The sequence below is a fragment of the Thamnophis elegans genome, chromosome Z (genome assembly GCF_009769535.1).
Source record: "Thamnophis elegans isolate rThaEle1 chromosome Z, rThaEle1.pri, whole genome shotgun sequence".
In the NCBI taxonomy this organism is placed as follows: Eukaryota; Metazoa; Chordata; class Lepidosauria; order Squamata; family Colubridae; genus Thamnophis; species Thamnophis elegans.
In genome coordinates this window covers 113151838-113165332 of record NC_045558.1, presented here as the reverse complement: position 1 = coordinate 113165332, position 13495 = coordinate 113151838, and the positions used below count along the sequence as shown (strand labels likewise).

At 40.0% G+C, this 13495-nt stretch overlaps 1 protein-coding gene across 3 annotated transcripts in view; it reads left to right on the top strand.

The window, feature by feature from the left end:
* Positions 1 to 12721, top strand: part of NDRG2 (NDRG family member 2) — a 43476-nt gene extending 30755 nt beyond the window's left edge. For all 3 annotated transcript variants that reach the window (XM_032235284.1, XM_032235283.1, XM_032235285.1), the window contains exons 9-15: positions 339 to 442; positions 3053 to 3097; positions 5977 to 6028; positions 6190 to 6237; positions 7251 to 7286; positions 9022 to 9073; positions 10775 to 12721. In XM_032235284.1, the coding sequence (XP_032091175.1) occupies positions 339 to 442; positions 3053 to 3097; positions 5977 to 6028; positions 6190 to 6237; positions 7251 to 7286; positions 9022 to 9073; positions 10775 to 10935 (498 nt within the window). In that variant the 3' untranslated portion in view covers positions 10936 to 12721. The remainder of the gene's footprint in view (positions 1 to 338; positions 443 to 3052; positions 3098 to 5976; positions 6029 to 6189; positions 6238 to 7250; positions 7287 to 9021; positions 9074 to 10774) is intronic.
* The last annotated feature ends 774 nt before the right edge of the window (positions 12722 to 13495 follow it).

Here is a 13495-nt window from a genome sequence, read left to right as displayed (position 1 = left end):
TATCCTCGTTCCTTATTCTATTTGTAATATTTATTTTCCAGGGGAAATGGCATTGAGATGGAGTTATATGACTAATCATAATTACAGTTGGATTAAGAGAAAATGGTAGAAGAAACCTGAGTCTATTCCAGTGCCTTTAAGATCAGTTGGAGGTGCAGAAGTCAACAGGCATAAATTTTCTTAGCATCGAGGGTAGAAAATCCCTTGCCAAAGGAGATTGATGTTAAGCCACAAGCAACAGAGACTGGTTCAGAACTTGGCAGCCCTAGATGTTAGATAAATTTAATGGAGTAGCGATGAGATTAAGTTACAGGAGTAACACTCTTCTTCTTCCACAGGAGGAACTTTCCAAGAACACTGAGATGGTGCAACAACAGCGGGATATCCTGAGTCATGCTACAAATTTACCCAACATTCAACTCTACTGGAGTAGTTACAACAGGTTGTAGGGACAGGGAGGACAGGGCAAGGCTGAGTCCAGGTTAAGCTCTCAGCGGCTGCCAGAATAGCCCTACAGGTAGAAAACAAACTAGGACACAATAGAGAAGGATGTCCACATAAAAGGACCCAGCCTAAACATAAACTTCTCAAACACTTTCCTTTTGATTGCTAGCCTATGAAGATAGGCCTAGATCAGTGCTTGAGAACAATGTACTTTTCACAGAGATACTTCAGCTATTCACAAGCTGCATCTAAAGTAGCCAGTCACAGACCGATAGGTTTTTTGCATAGGCCTAAGAAAGCCTCCTATTTCAAATGAAGCTGAGCCTGAGTGGGTTTTTCAATAATTATAAGATTTTATAATTATTTAATTAATTGACTTTTCCAGGTCTGTTTCAGGAGCCTCTTCATAATTTCCAGTTTAGGAATTGCCATTCTAACAGGCAGTTTTTTTAATGACTAAATCATAAATTTAGTCTCTGCTCTCTTTAGAACTTTGGAAAACCTAGGCTCTGGAGATTTGAGCAATGTATTGAAATGCCAAAATGTAAATCAGTGAATTAATTATTAAGCTTAAATGGCAGATGACTTAAATATTTATATTTAATTTTGATTTTAAAAGCCATCCCGTATAACATTCTTTTAAAAACTGTAAACTTTTATCATTAATAACAACACAGAATAGTTCACAGTTTTTCAAACTGTGGCAATTCTACAATGTATGAATTTCAACTCCCAGAAGCACAGAGTCCTGACTAATGAGAGTTGAAATCATCATATCGTAAAGTTGCCAAATTTGAAAAATCCCAAAATAGCTAAATCAGTATTACATGTTTGATATGCGCTAGGATTCTAAAGATGTTTTTCTAGAGCTACCAAACTTGTATGCAAAAATCCACACAAATACTAAATGGCGGCAAAGATATTCACAAGGCATTCTGTGCTTCCACCTAGCTGTTACCATGATAGCAATCCAAATCTGATAGACCTGTTTTCTCCACATGAAAAGAAAAGATTAAAAACACTATCAAGTTTGTGACTCTAAAACATTCACTCTGAAGACTGGAGATTTCACTTATCAAATTAGGTTAGGTTTTGAGTTCTTGTGGTTCCAGTTATGTAGAGAACACCAGCAAAAATATTAGAAATAATCAGGGAAATCAAGTAGAAAGCCAGGTTATGAATTATTTGGGTCATCTGATCATAGCAGATGACTTCAAAATGAACAGTGTGGCCAGACAGCTGTGAAGCCAAACAAAATTGTGGGATGCATCTCTGGACAGATCACCAGCAGGAAAAATAGGTTTTAATCCCACTATGTAGGGCTTTAGTCAGATCACATTTGGAATAATGTATGTAGTTCTAGAGACATAGATAGATAGATAGATAGATAGATAGATAGATAGATAGATAGATAGATAGATAGATAGATAGACAGACAGACAGACAGACAGACAGACAGACAGACAGACAGACAGACAGACAGACAGACGACAGACAGACGATGATAGATAGATAGATAGATAGATAGATAGATAGATAGATAGATAGATAGATAGATAGATAGATAGATAGGATTAGATTGAGCAACTCCAGAAATGGGCAACAAAAATGGCGCAAGGTCTGAAGGACAAAACATATCAAGAAAGATTGGAGGAACTGAATATGTACCTAGGTAATGTGCCTAGAGGACAGAAGGAAAACGGGTGACATGACTGAAACCTTTAAATATATTAAGGATATCAATAAGGTTCTAGAAGGCAGTATTTTCAATATTTAGCAAAAATCAAGAATATAGGAGCAAAACCTCAAATTGACAGGAGGGAAGTTCAAAAGTAATGTTAAAAACATTACTTCAAAGAAAGTAGTGCAAGCTTGGAATGAATTTCAATGGAGATAGTGGGTCAATCATCATGATCAGTTGTTGTTGTTGTTAGTTGCGAAGTCATGTTTAACCCATTGCGATCCCATGGACAACGTTCCTCCAGGCCTTCCTGTCCTCTACCATCCTCTGGAGTCCATTTAAGCTCACGCCAACTGCTTCAGTGACTCCATCCAGCCACCTCATTCTCTGTCGTCCCCTTCTTCTTTTGTCTTCAATCTTCCCCAGCATTAGGCTCTTCTCCAGTGATTACTTTCTTATCATTAGGCCGAAGTATTTGAGTTTCATCTTCAGGATCTGGTCTTCTAAAGAGCAGTCAGGGTTGATCTCCTCTAGGACTGACCGATTTGATCATCGTGCAGTCCAAGGGGCTCACAGGAGACTTCTCCAGCACCATAGTTCAAAAGCCTCAATTCTTTGGCACTCAGCCTTTCTTATGGTCCAACTTTCACAGCCATACATTGCAATTGAAAGTGCATCAGTAAGTGAGTTTAAACATGCTTGGGATAAAAATAATAATTAAAAAAAATAAATTATTTAAAAAGAAGACAAAAAAATCAATAACCTCAAAGTGCAACTTGATGAGCCATTAGGTTTTTTTCTGCCATCAGTTTTTTATGTTTCCATATTTGTGGAGAAAATGGGAGAGAGGGACTGGGTGATTGCTATAAAAAAAAGCTATCCTAAGGAGGCTGAAGCAGTGATTTACAATTCCCTTTTTCTTCATAGCCGCAGAGATTTGTGCTTGGAACGTGGAGGGGATGTCACATTCAAGTGAGTATCTACCAGTCTTTACCCTTTCTTCTTCTTCTTAAGCTCATTTATTTGTTCTGTGCATATACAATCCAAAGCTTCCACTAACACGTCTGACAGAGCTCACATATAATTAACTTTGAATTCTTAAGGTTGAATTATTAAAAGGGAAAATTTAGCAATAGGGTGAAGTTATACATATTTACCAGTTTGGTGTAATTTGGCATTAAAAATAATGTATGCAAAGAAGTTGCCAGCTAATAAAAAAAAATAAGGGCTGACCTGTCTTTATGGAATGTAATATCCTGCAAATGAAACTTCTCACAGTATGGAAATGAAAATGATGCCAGAAAAAGGTGTGGTTTAAAGCATTAAAATCTGACAACTCTTTATACAGATGTTTGATGTCTAAACACCTATACCCTAGGTTTTAAAATCATTAGGGAGAAAACCTGAAAAAGAACTTTTTAAAAATGCAGCAGTGCCCCCCTCCATCTGCTCTTCTACTTTTCATTCTAATTAATTGTATTCTAATTAACTTATACTTCTCTATTTTTTTTCCTATCTTCTTTGCTCCTTATTCTGAATCATCAGGACTTATAATTAATTAATCCAAAATAAAATGTGTCACCATGTGAATAACTTTTAGAAGTGACAAGAGGGAGACAGAAGTCACACTGCTAGCTCAAAGAGTGTGTTGAGGGACTAAAAAAAGACATGTCGTATGTTAGGTCTAAATATAAGAACTGGCGGTTTCTTTTTCTTTTCCATAGGTCCCTGTTTAGAGGCTGGACTGAAAAATTACCAATCTTTGTCTGCTACTGATGTTGCTGCTGTTAAAAATCCAAATATTCAATTCCCCTTTGCTATTCTTACCTGTCACCTACTAGCTTTCTGGATAATATAATGTCTGTATAGACAAAGAAATCCCCAAGGAGTGCTAAAGGAAAGAGCCATTTCATTTCTGTTTGTGCAGCCCCAAAATCCAGAATTTATATAAACTCAGCAAGACATCTGTTCAGGTGTTCATGCCAGCTACTTTGGTAGAATGCAAAAGAGTCCTTTGATCCATGTGGGACTTGATTCTTCTGCCAAATTCAAGAGGGAGTTGGGCCTCCCGCTTCTATATTTTTGCTCTAAGGGAAAATTAATTTTGCTGCTCTTGTCTTATTATATGTAAGTCCTACACAGAAGAGGCCAAAAGTGGGGTAAGGGAGGAACAGCAAAATACAGTAACTTTTTTGCTCTCTGTCAAAGCAACCACAGAAATTCAGCAGCAAGCCACTTCAATACATATAAACAAGCCTGGCTCGTTTCTCTTTGAATGTGTTTAGAAGGGGGATTTCTAAACAGAGCCCCCTCGCTTGTTCATGTTGGAACTTGGATCCACAGAATGTCTGCCTCAATTTTTCAGAGGCAGTCTCATGCAAAGAAAGAGCATCTGACTAACATATGATTGATGTCCCTGCCAAAAATCTGCAGCAATTCATTGATGCATCTTTTGGGGCCACACAAATTGGTTTAAAATGGGTAATCTGTGGATTGCCCACCCCTTAAATTAAGTGAGTTTATGGGGCTTTTCTTTGAAGTTCCTCCAATTGCAAGAGAAAGAACCAATCCCGAGAATGTCTTGCTGCAGTAGTGTCTCCATGTCCTGTTTTCCCAGGTTTCAAGGGGAATGTTTATTGGATTGAGAATTTGTTCTTACAATAAAACTGTCGTTTGAAAGTTTGAGGTCCTTACAGCAACTGTTTCTTCAGCTATGCTAAACTGGCTGTGCTCACACTACAAATAAACCCAAACCTAATTTATTTATTTATGACTTAGCGTGGTTCGTGAACCCAGATTTGGGGGTTTAAAGCCATGGTTAAGCAAATCAAGTTATTGCCTGAACACTGCCAATCAACAGGGTGGGGGGAGTCAAAGGAACAGTCCGACAGAAAGAGATGGGGAAATACAAATACGTAGCGCATAAGGCACGCTCTTCATTTTTTGTTTATCTCGCCTTATCTCGCTTTATATTAACTGCCCATGTTCCCCATGACTCTCCATTCTGGCACAAGAGAAATATTCGTCACTAGAAAGAGAGATAAGAAGAAGTAAACAATGGAGGAGAAAATAACAGATCAGCTCTCTCTTGCTCTCTCTCTCTCGCTCTCTCGCTTTCTCTCTCTCTCTCTCTCTCTCTCTCTCTCTCTCTCTCTCTCTCCGTGTGCCTGTGCGTGTGTGTGTGTGTGTGTGTGTGTGTGTAGGCAGAGAAAGAAAAGGATTCTAGTCTTCAGCACCTACTTTAATTCTTGAACAGCAGCAGCCCTGATGATCGGAATGATAACTCCAGCCCTTCATAGTCCGTAGATTCTGGCTGCGCTGACACAGCAGGCTTAACTAGGTTTCTAGAAAGCCAACTGCAGGATGCATTGGCTTTGCATTCAAATCTTAATTTAGCATGATAAACCAACCTGGTTATTTTCATTGGTTTCTGAATCAAGGTATTATGTGTTCTAAAAATGGTTAACTTGGTAACCAAGCATGTAGGAATGCTGTTTCTGTGACTTCAGTTTTTCTCTTCCTTAGTCTCTCCCTTCATATTTTCCCTCATATTAGCCCAACCTATCTGGCACTACTTCCAAATCTTTTGATCTATAATTCCCACACACTTAGAAACAAAAAGATAAAACTAAAGTTTGTTCTTGGGGTTTTTTTGCTTTGACATTTTGATTACTTGGTTACATTCCCCTCCCCCCCCCCCCCGTGATTAGACTGTTTATGCTCTTTTACATAACTTGGAGTCAGTCCCTAAATTTGTAGGTCCAAAATTGATTACTGCAAGCAATTTATAGTAATTTGGCCTCCAATTCTAACTTTCCACCATTTTCCTTTTTTTCCTGTCCTCTTGCCAGATGTCCTATCATGCTGGTGGTGGGAGACCAGGCTCCACATGAAGATGCTGTGGTAAGTGATGAAGACTTCTTTTTTAAAAACTTCACAAAATGGTAGATAGATTCTGACTATTATCTGTCTTTTTTTTTTAACTTATCTAGAAGCAAGAATGTTTTCTTTCTTACCTCGTGTATATTTTAGATTCAAGCTTTCTACCATTCTTCTCTTTCCAGGTGGAGTGCAATTCCAAACTGGACCCCACCCAGACCTCTTTCCTCAAGGTAGGCTATGCATTTCAGACAGGGGTAGGATTCAGCCGGTTCGGGCGAACCAGATGCTAATTTTACATCTGGTTTGACGAACTGGTAGTTGAAAGGATTGGCTGGCCCCACCCACCCCACCCTTCCCCGGAATCTCCATTATTTTGGATGCCAGGTAAGTGCAGGGTCCACATGGAGGTTCTGGGAAGGCAAAAACGGGCCTTCTGGATGTCTGGAAACGGGCTTATTTCCGGCCTGTGGGGAGCCTCTGAAGCCCAGGGGAAGGCCATTTTGTCCTCCTGGAGGCTCAAGGAAAGCCTCCGGAGCCTGGGGAGAATGAAAAACTGGCCTCCCTGAAGTTTTATAATTCCAGATATGGGCCCTTTTCCAGCCTCCGGAAGGCCTCTGGAGACTGGGAGAGGCTGTTTTCACCCTCCTGGAGGCTCTAGGAAAGCCTCCGAAGCCTGGGGAGGGCGAAAAGCCCCCACCACCATAGTGCAGGAGGCTAAGAAGGCCTCACCCACCCAGCAACCAGGCAGAGAAACGGTTACTAAAATATTTGAATCCCACTGCTGATTTCAGATACAACCAAATCCCAACTTGCAAAACTCTTTCCAGGATTATGTTGGGCTAACCTGCAGAGTTCCTATCCCTGCAGTTACGTAGGGTGATAAAACTGGTGGAAAGGAGTTAAAGTTAGGTCCATTTTCAGTTACCATTTTGCCTGTGGTGTTACTAACATTGATCATGCCATCATAGATTATTTTTCTATATTTTTTTGAAAAGCAGAAAGTAGCAAATTTCCAACTATTTTTGAGTTGAAAAAAAATGGGCATTCCCCATTTGACTGTGGCATCCAAGATCATATGTTATTATCCTACATGGGAGCTGCAGACCAAATCAACAATCTCATGTAAATATATCCTATCACACATTTTCCCAACATGGAACAGCTCCCAGACCAGATTGTCATGGAAAGAGTTATCCTTTTTTAGGCAAGTGTCTTATTTAGGTTATTCTTTCTTATATTGCAGATGGCTGATTCAGGAGGACAACCACAGCTGACACAAGTAAAATATACTAATAACCCGATACACAGATTCATTAACAATTAATTTTGCATTCATAATATTTTTAAAAAGCAGTGTTCTTTTCTGAATGTATCATCCTTCTATTTGAGTATTATTTTAAAAAGTATGGGTTAAAAAATTATTAAGTTATAGAGTATTATAAAATACAAAAGTAAATAGAAGAGCAGTGAGAGGGGAGGGGAAAGGGAGAAGAGAAGTGAGAAAAGATGGGGAAATAAAAAGAAGCATTGACTTACGACTCTGTTACAGTAAAATAAGGCATTCACATCAAATCACAGCTTTTTGCTTTTCAATAATAGCATGAACAAGTTATTTCTATTAAGATCTACCAATCTAATCTGTAAAACCCAAAGTCAGAGTTTCATTCTTTTCCACATCAAGCATGAAGTTCAGAAGTGGTGTCCTTGTAGAAATAAAACTACTTCGGTTCTTTTCTTTAATCAAAGTGGTCAGTTTTGCCATTTCAGCCAACTCCATCAAAACTTAAGTTTTAAGGTTTTTGCATTTGTTGTATGCTTACATATGATTGCAGATTTGTAATATATTCAGTCAATCCTGGTCTCCATATACCATTCGAGGTCTGTACACAGAAAATTGAATTAAAGTGTTATTGTTATCAATGCAGAAACATTGAATTATAATCTAGATTGGTTTATAGGGCTAGAGCATACAGTGCAGTGGGCTGAAATATAGCTGGCTAGTTCTTACCTTAGTTTGCAATTCAATAGAGCTTATAATATCTTTTCTGAGAAACTGGAAGAAATCGTAGGTAATTGCTAAGATGTTGCACATACACTCACCAAATAAAATCTCATTAAACAAGGTGTTCGTTTTTGGTTAGGAAAATAACATCTCTTCTGCTCTACTCTACCCAATGTAGTCATGCAAACATATGTCTGCAGAAGGAAAAGAACCTTGTTGAATGGGAGAAGTAGACAAGAAACTTGTAGGCATTTCTGAAAAAGTATTCCATGCCAGTTTGAAAACATTAGGCATTCCCACATAAACAACATTGGAGTTGTGAGCTGATTGACTTCCAATGAAGTTCTTCAATGTAGTTGAAACCACTATGAATCTAGTTGGTGTATTTCTCCACTAAGAGGACACTTGCTTTGTGCCCTTTTTTGGATCTTGAATTTCAGATCTTTTATGAGAAAAGTGATCTGGATAGTTTTGCTATTTCTTAGAAATCCATTTTAAAAAAAGCAGAAGAGAAATCCCAAATTTTGACAGTTCCTTCTAATCTTCAGCACTAGATTAGCCCTCCTCTAAAGCTCCAGGATCCTAGATCCTGTTTTTATTTTTCTGTTCTTTTGTGAACAGTGAGTTTTGTAGCTGTAGAACCTGCATGGCATAAGTTTCACTTCTCATTCTTGGCATTTCAAATCAGTAAAAGTAAAAAAAAAAAAAAAAAAAATCACAGACCACCTCCCAGCATTTTTGAGAGTTTGGGGTGTGGAGTAGAATTATTGCAATGGATCATTTCCCATAGTGTGAGGAAATCAGAATTTGTTTTAATGAATTTCATAAAAAGAGATTTGAATGGGTTCCATGTCAGATGTTTTTCTAACCTTTGGTGTCCCCTCCCCACAAATATAGTCGATGAGCAGTAATTTGGAAGCAAATAATTTAACCTTTAGGATTTTGTGCCCCACCCTTTCTTTCCATATATGCATTTTTTAATGTTTTTCTCTGCTCTTTTTCTGTCTTTCAGCCTGGGAAACTGACAGAGGCATTTAAATACTTTGTGCAAGGAATGGGTTATAGTAAGTATTGGATCTGAGAACCTCTGTCCCATTGCGCACCACCCCCCACCAAAGTTCATACGTTATTGGGTTGCAAAACCTGTGTTTCATCTAGCCAAGAGCAGAGACATTCCTGACAAGGTCATTTTGTACCCTACTGTAGATTGCACTCACAAAGTACACCAAGTCGTAGGTTTTTTTAGATGTAGTTTAATAAATAAACCAGAGTTATATTAGCTTGCGTAACATGTGAGGTTATAAATAATGTTGGCTGAGATTACAAACTAAACTAGAAAAAAAAGAACATTGTCACTTGGGATACTATATGGACATGCCATAATTGATTCCTGGGACTGCCTATTTCTTGGCTGGTTCTTGCATCTAAAATGATGCTTCTAGATAATTGGGATTGCTTATAAGTTCTCCTTTTCTTTGAATCCCTCTTTCCTCCCCACTTGTACATCCACCTTCTCTCCATAGCTATTTAAAGCTCAGTTCCACAACCTATCAGCTCAGCCCTTCAACAACAATCATTGTGGAACATTCATTCCAAGTACAAGTTCTCGATCAGTTTAGCCTAAGAATATCATTTCCTATTTCTCCTCAGTCCCACATGTATTGGACAAGAAATTGAGCCAGGGGTCAGGTACCTTATGTGGTATTTCTCCCTCATCTCCCATAATTCTCTCCTCCAACATGTCTGCTCACCTTTCCCCTGGTTACTTCACTCCCCAACACACAACCTCCCCTTTCCACTAAAGAACACCGAGTTGTTTGCTGTGGTAGTAGAAAAACAGAAGCAGGCGTTGTTTTGTTTGGATTTCTGTTGTGTGCCCAAACGGGGATGATCTTTGGTACGTTATTACAGAAGGATTGCCAGCAGTCCTGCACTGTGGTTTGATTTCAAAATTAGACCTCTCACTTGATTAACCTTTTTATGCCAGTGTACTAATTGTCTACAAATGATCTGTTGCACTCCATACCTTTAAGAGGTTCTTGTTACATATTGGGGAAGGCAGGGGCTGATGGTATGCAACTTCATTGTTTGGCACCAAAGCCAGAGAGCCAAGTGTGAAGAAGAGAATGTGTAGGCTGTCAATAGAAAACATTTGAAAATAACAAGGTGTATATGCTTTCTATCCTAGAAGATTAGAAATTTTCTCCTTGTTTTTTTCTCTTGCACCAAACAAGCTTTTCTTGAGAGGTGCTTCCCTTTCTAGGTTCTAAGCAACCCTCACTTCCCCTTGCTTGTTCTCTAAATCTTAGAGAGGATCCAATATGCAAGGAATTCACTTGGGTGAATTTTAGACCAGGGGTCCTCAACCTCCGGGCCACAGCCCATTACTGGGTTGTGGCCTTTTACTGGACCATGGTCTGTTCAGAACCAGGCAACACAAGTGGCAAGTGACTGCACATGCTTGCGTGTGAACCTCCATTTGTGCAACCAGTGGGCTAGAGCTGCATGCAATTATGTGCTTGCTTGCCACTCACACAGAACCATTTCCTTCTCTCCCCTCACTGGTCCATGCTGGAAAGGTTTAGGACCACTGTTTTAGACTATTCCCTGATTGTTGCTGGTATCTTCCTTGATATGCTCCCTTTTTTTCACACAAGTGCCACTTGTTCCATCATTGGTTGAATTCAAAATGAGCTCTTGATAATTGCCTTTTATAATATGTAAGAGTTTTATCTAACTTTGCTCATTTTTTCCTTTCTCCACAGTGGCCTCATCCTGCATGACGCGCCTTTCTCGCTCCCGCACCGCCTCTCTGTCCAGCGCCACCTCGGGGGACGGGAATCGCTCCCGGTCTCGCACTCTGTCCCAGAGCAGCGAGGCAGGAGCTCCTCAGCCACCTGCCCCCACCATGGAGGTGTCCTGCTGAGCTCCGAGCCAGGGGATGAAACCGCCTCCCACCTCTGAACAGGACTCCTTCTGCTATCCCACAATGCACTCCGGCCACTGGGCCAGGTGACGATCTCCCCTAACGGTACTAAAAGTCCAAGGAGGCCCAGATGGGATGCAACTTTACTCTTTTAAAAAAAAACATTAACTCCCCCAACCTTTAAATCCAGCACATCATATCCACCTTCCTTACCAACCTTGCCTTCCTTTCTCCCGTAACTTAAAGCTAGTGTTGTCAGCCTTTGGTATCTATAGTGATCCTTAGTACCTAGGGAGGTATGGATGGAAGACTACACGTTTTCTAAATTATCAGATAATCAGTATCTCCTCTGATGTTTCCCTTTGACCTCCAATTATCTTGCACATGTAGATTCCTTGATATAGGAGATCTGGATTATCATTGGGCTTTGTTTTTCCCCCCTGTATAATCATAACTAACCCTTGTTCCTCCCCCTAAATCTTGAGCGATATATTCTTGGAGTAGCCGGATGGCATCTCATTGCCTTGCAAGCTCTCTCTTGTCCCCTCTGGAGTGTACATAGGAGGAAAATAAAAATAAAAAGCAGGATTTCACAAGTGAGACGCACAAGCCCCAGTAAGGACTTGACTTGCTACTGTCATGCTAACCTAGTGCTCCCAAACAGGAGTTGCTTTTCCTCCACCCAACCCATTTCTACCCTTGTACTTGTCTGGCTTGGTCTCATCTCTTCTGATTCCATCCATCTAAGTGGTCTTTGAGGTTCTGGTTCCTTCCAGAGGCTTAGACGTGTTTTTGTTTTCATTCACCTTTTAAAATAAAACTAGATTCTTCATTCCCCTCCCGTCCTGTAAGATCTCTCTTGGCTTTTATTTTTATAGTTTTCCCTCCTCCTGTGCATATATTCTTCCCTGGTCAAAGGCTACATTTCCGCTTCTTTGTCTCCCTTCCCTTCCACTTTCATAGATGGTAGCTGCTTTGTGGTGTGCATGCACAGTTCCTGCTAAGACAGCAACTGTTTTCTGCGATTGGGGCATTGGGAGGCTGGGCAAGATTGAAATGGGGGGCACTGGGGAGGGTGGGATGGTTCCTTTTGGGGAATGCTGGGGGCAGCGGGAAGCTTGAGACAGATTGCACTATTGCAGCTGTGCCAGGCACAAATGACAATAGCCAATGTGTCTGTGGTTTCACATAAGGAGATGAAAGGAGGAGACACCGACCGTCATTGGCTGTGATTTTTTTTTTCCTTTGCACCAAGCGCTGATTTAGTGGGTTCTGGCTGTTGGCTTTGAGCGGGGCTCCTGTAGTGCCATGGAGGAGGAACTCCTGTAATCGGATTCTGACTGTATCAGTTCTTTTTACTGTTATCAGCTGTATTAAAGACCTAAATGCTTAGATGATGTTTGCCATGTTGATCTCACAAAATAAGGAATACATGATGTTTTAAGGGGTCAAACTTCTAACTTTGGACCAGCTATTGGGGGTATCAGTATGTAAGGTTTTGAATGGTATACAGTCTTGAATAAGCCCATAAGGCCTCCAGTGGAACCAGAAAGGTATTGGTCCAACTAGAAGATATCTTACTTATTCCCTAACCTGAACAGGCACTGGGAGTTAATTGCTCAGTTGCCTATAAAAAGGGGCATTGTTTGAAAAGGACTCCAGCTGGAGTTTTAACTCCCACATGTAATGGGATCCTTGTATTTGAGAATGTGTGGGCTCTGCTTTATTTTTCCCAGAGCAGTCAATGGTGAATCCCTACTCTTAACAATAAAAATCTCTAGAGGAATCAGTTTTTGCTTCGTTTTTATGATAGATGGATAGTCCATGCATGCAGGCCACAGGCCATAACAGCTTCTGTTCAACAGGGAAGATCACCAAAGAGTGCTATATAAATCAAAGGAACAAGGCTGGACATCAGATCAGCATTGAGTAGCAATAGAAGAGAATATAAGTAGTTCAGGATTGAACTGTGGAGTCCTTGATGCTCTCTGCATTGGTTGTTTGCTTGCATCATTTTGCTACCTGACTAGGGTAACAAAACAAGTTCAGAGAGCACTAGACTCCACAGCATTCAGTATTTCAGGAATGGATATTTCAGCTGCCTCCAGGAAATTCACAATAAGCAAGATTGAGCCTCCTCAATGAAATCTGATACCAAAATGGGGACCATAGGAAGCAAGAAATCACTTTGGCAAGAGTTGAAAAATATTTTTTATAGATTGGGGAGGCAGCTTCTGCCCCTCTCCCCCCCAAAAAACCACCCTGTCCTACAAGAATTGAGGTTGTTTAATTTATTGTCCTGTAGAAAAGAGAAGCAAACAATGGAGCTCCTTACAGATTAAAAACTGGAGATACAGGCTTAAGATGTGGTTTGCTTATATATTTAGTAATCCATATTTGGTTGAGTTCATGAGACACATTAAACCAGGGGTAGTCAACCTTTTTATACCTACCACCCACTTTTGTATCTCTGTTAGTAAAATTTTCTAACCGCTCACCAGTTCCACAGTAATGGTGATTTTATAAAAACCTAATGAAAAATTTTAAATAATGCTATGAA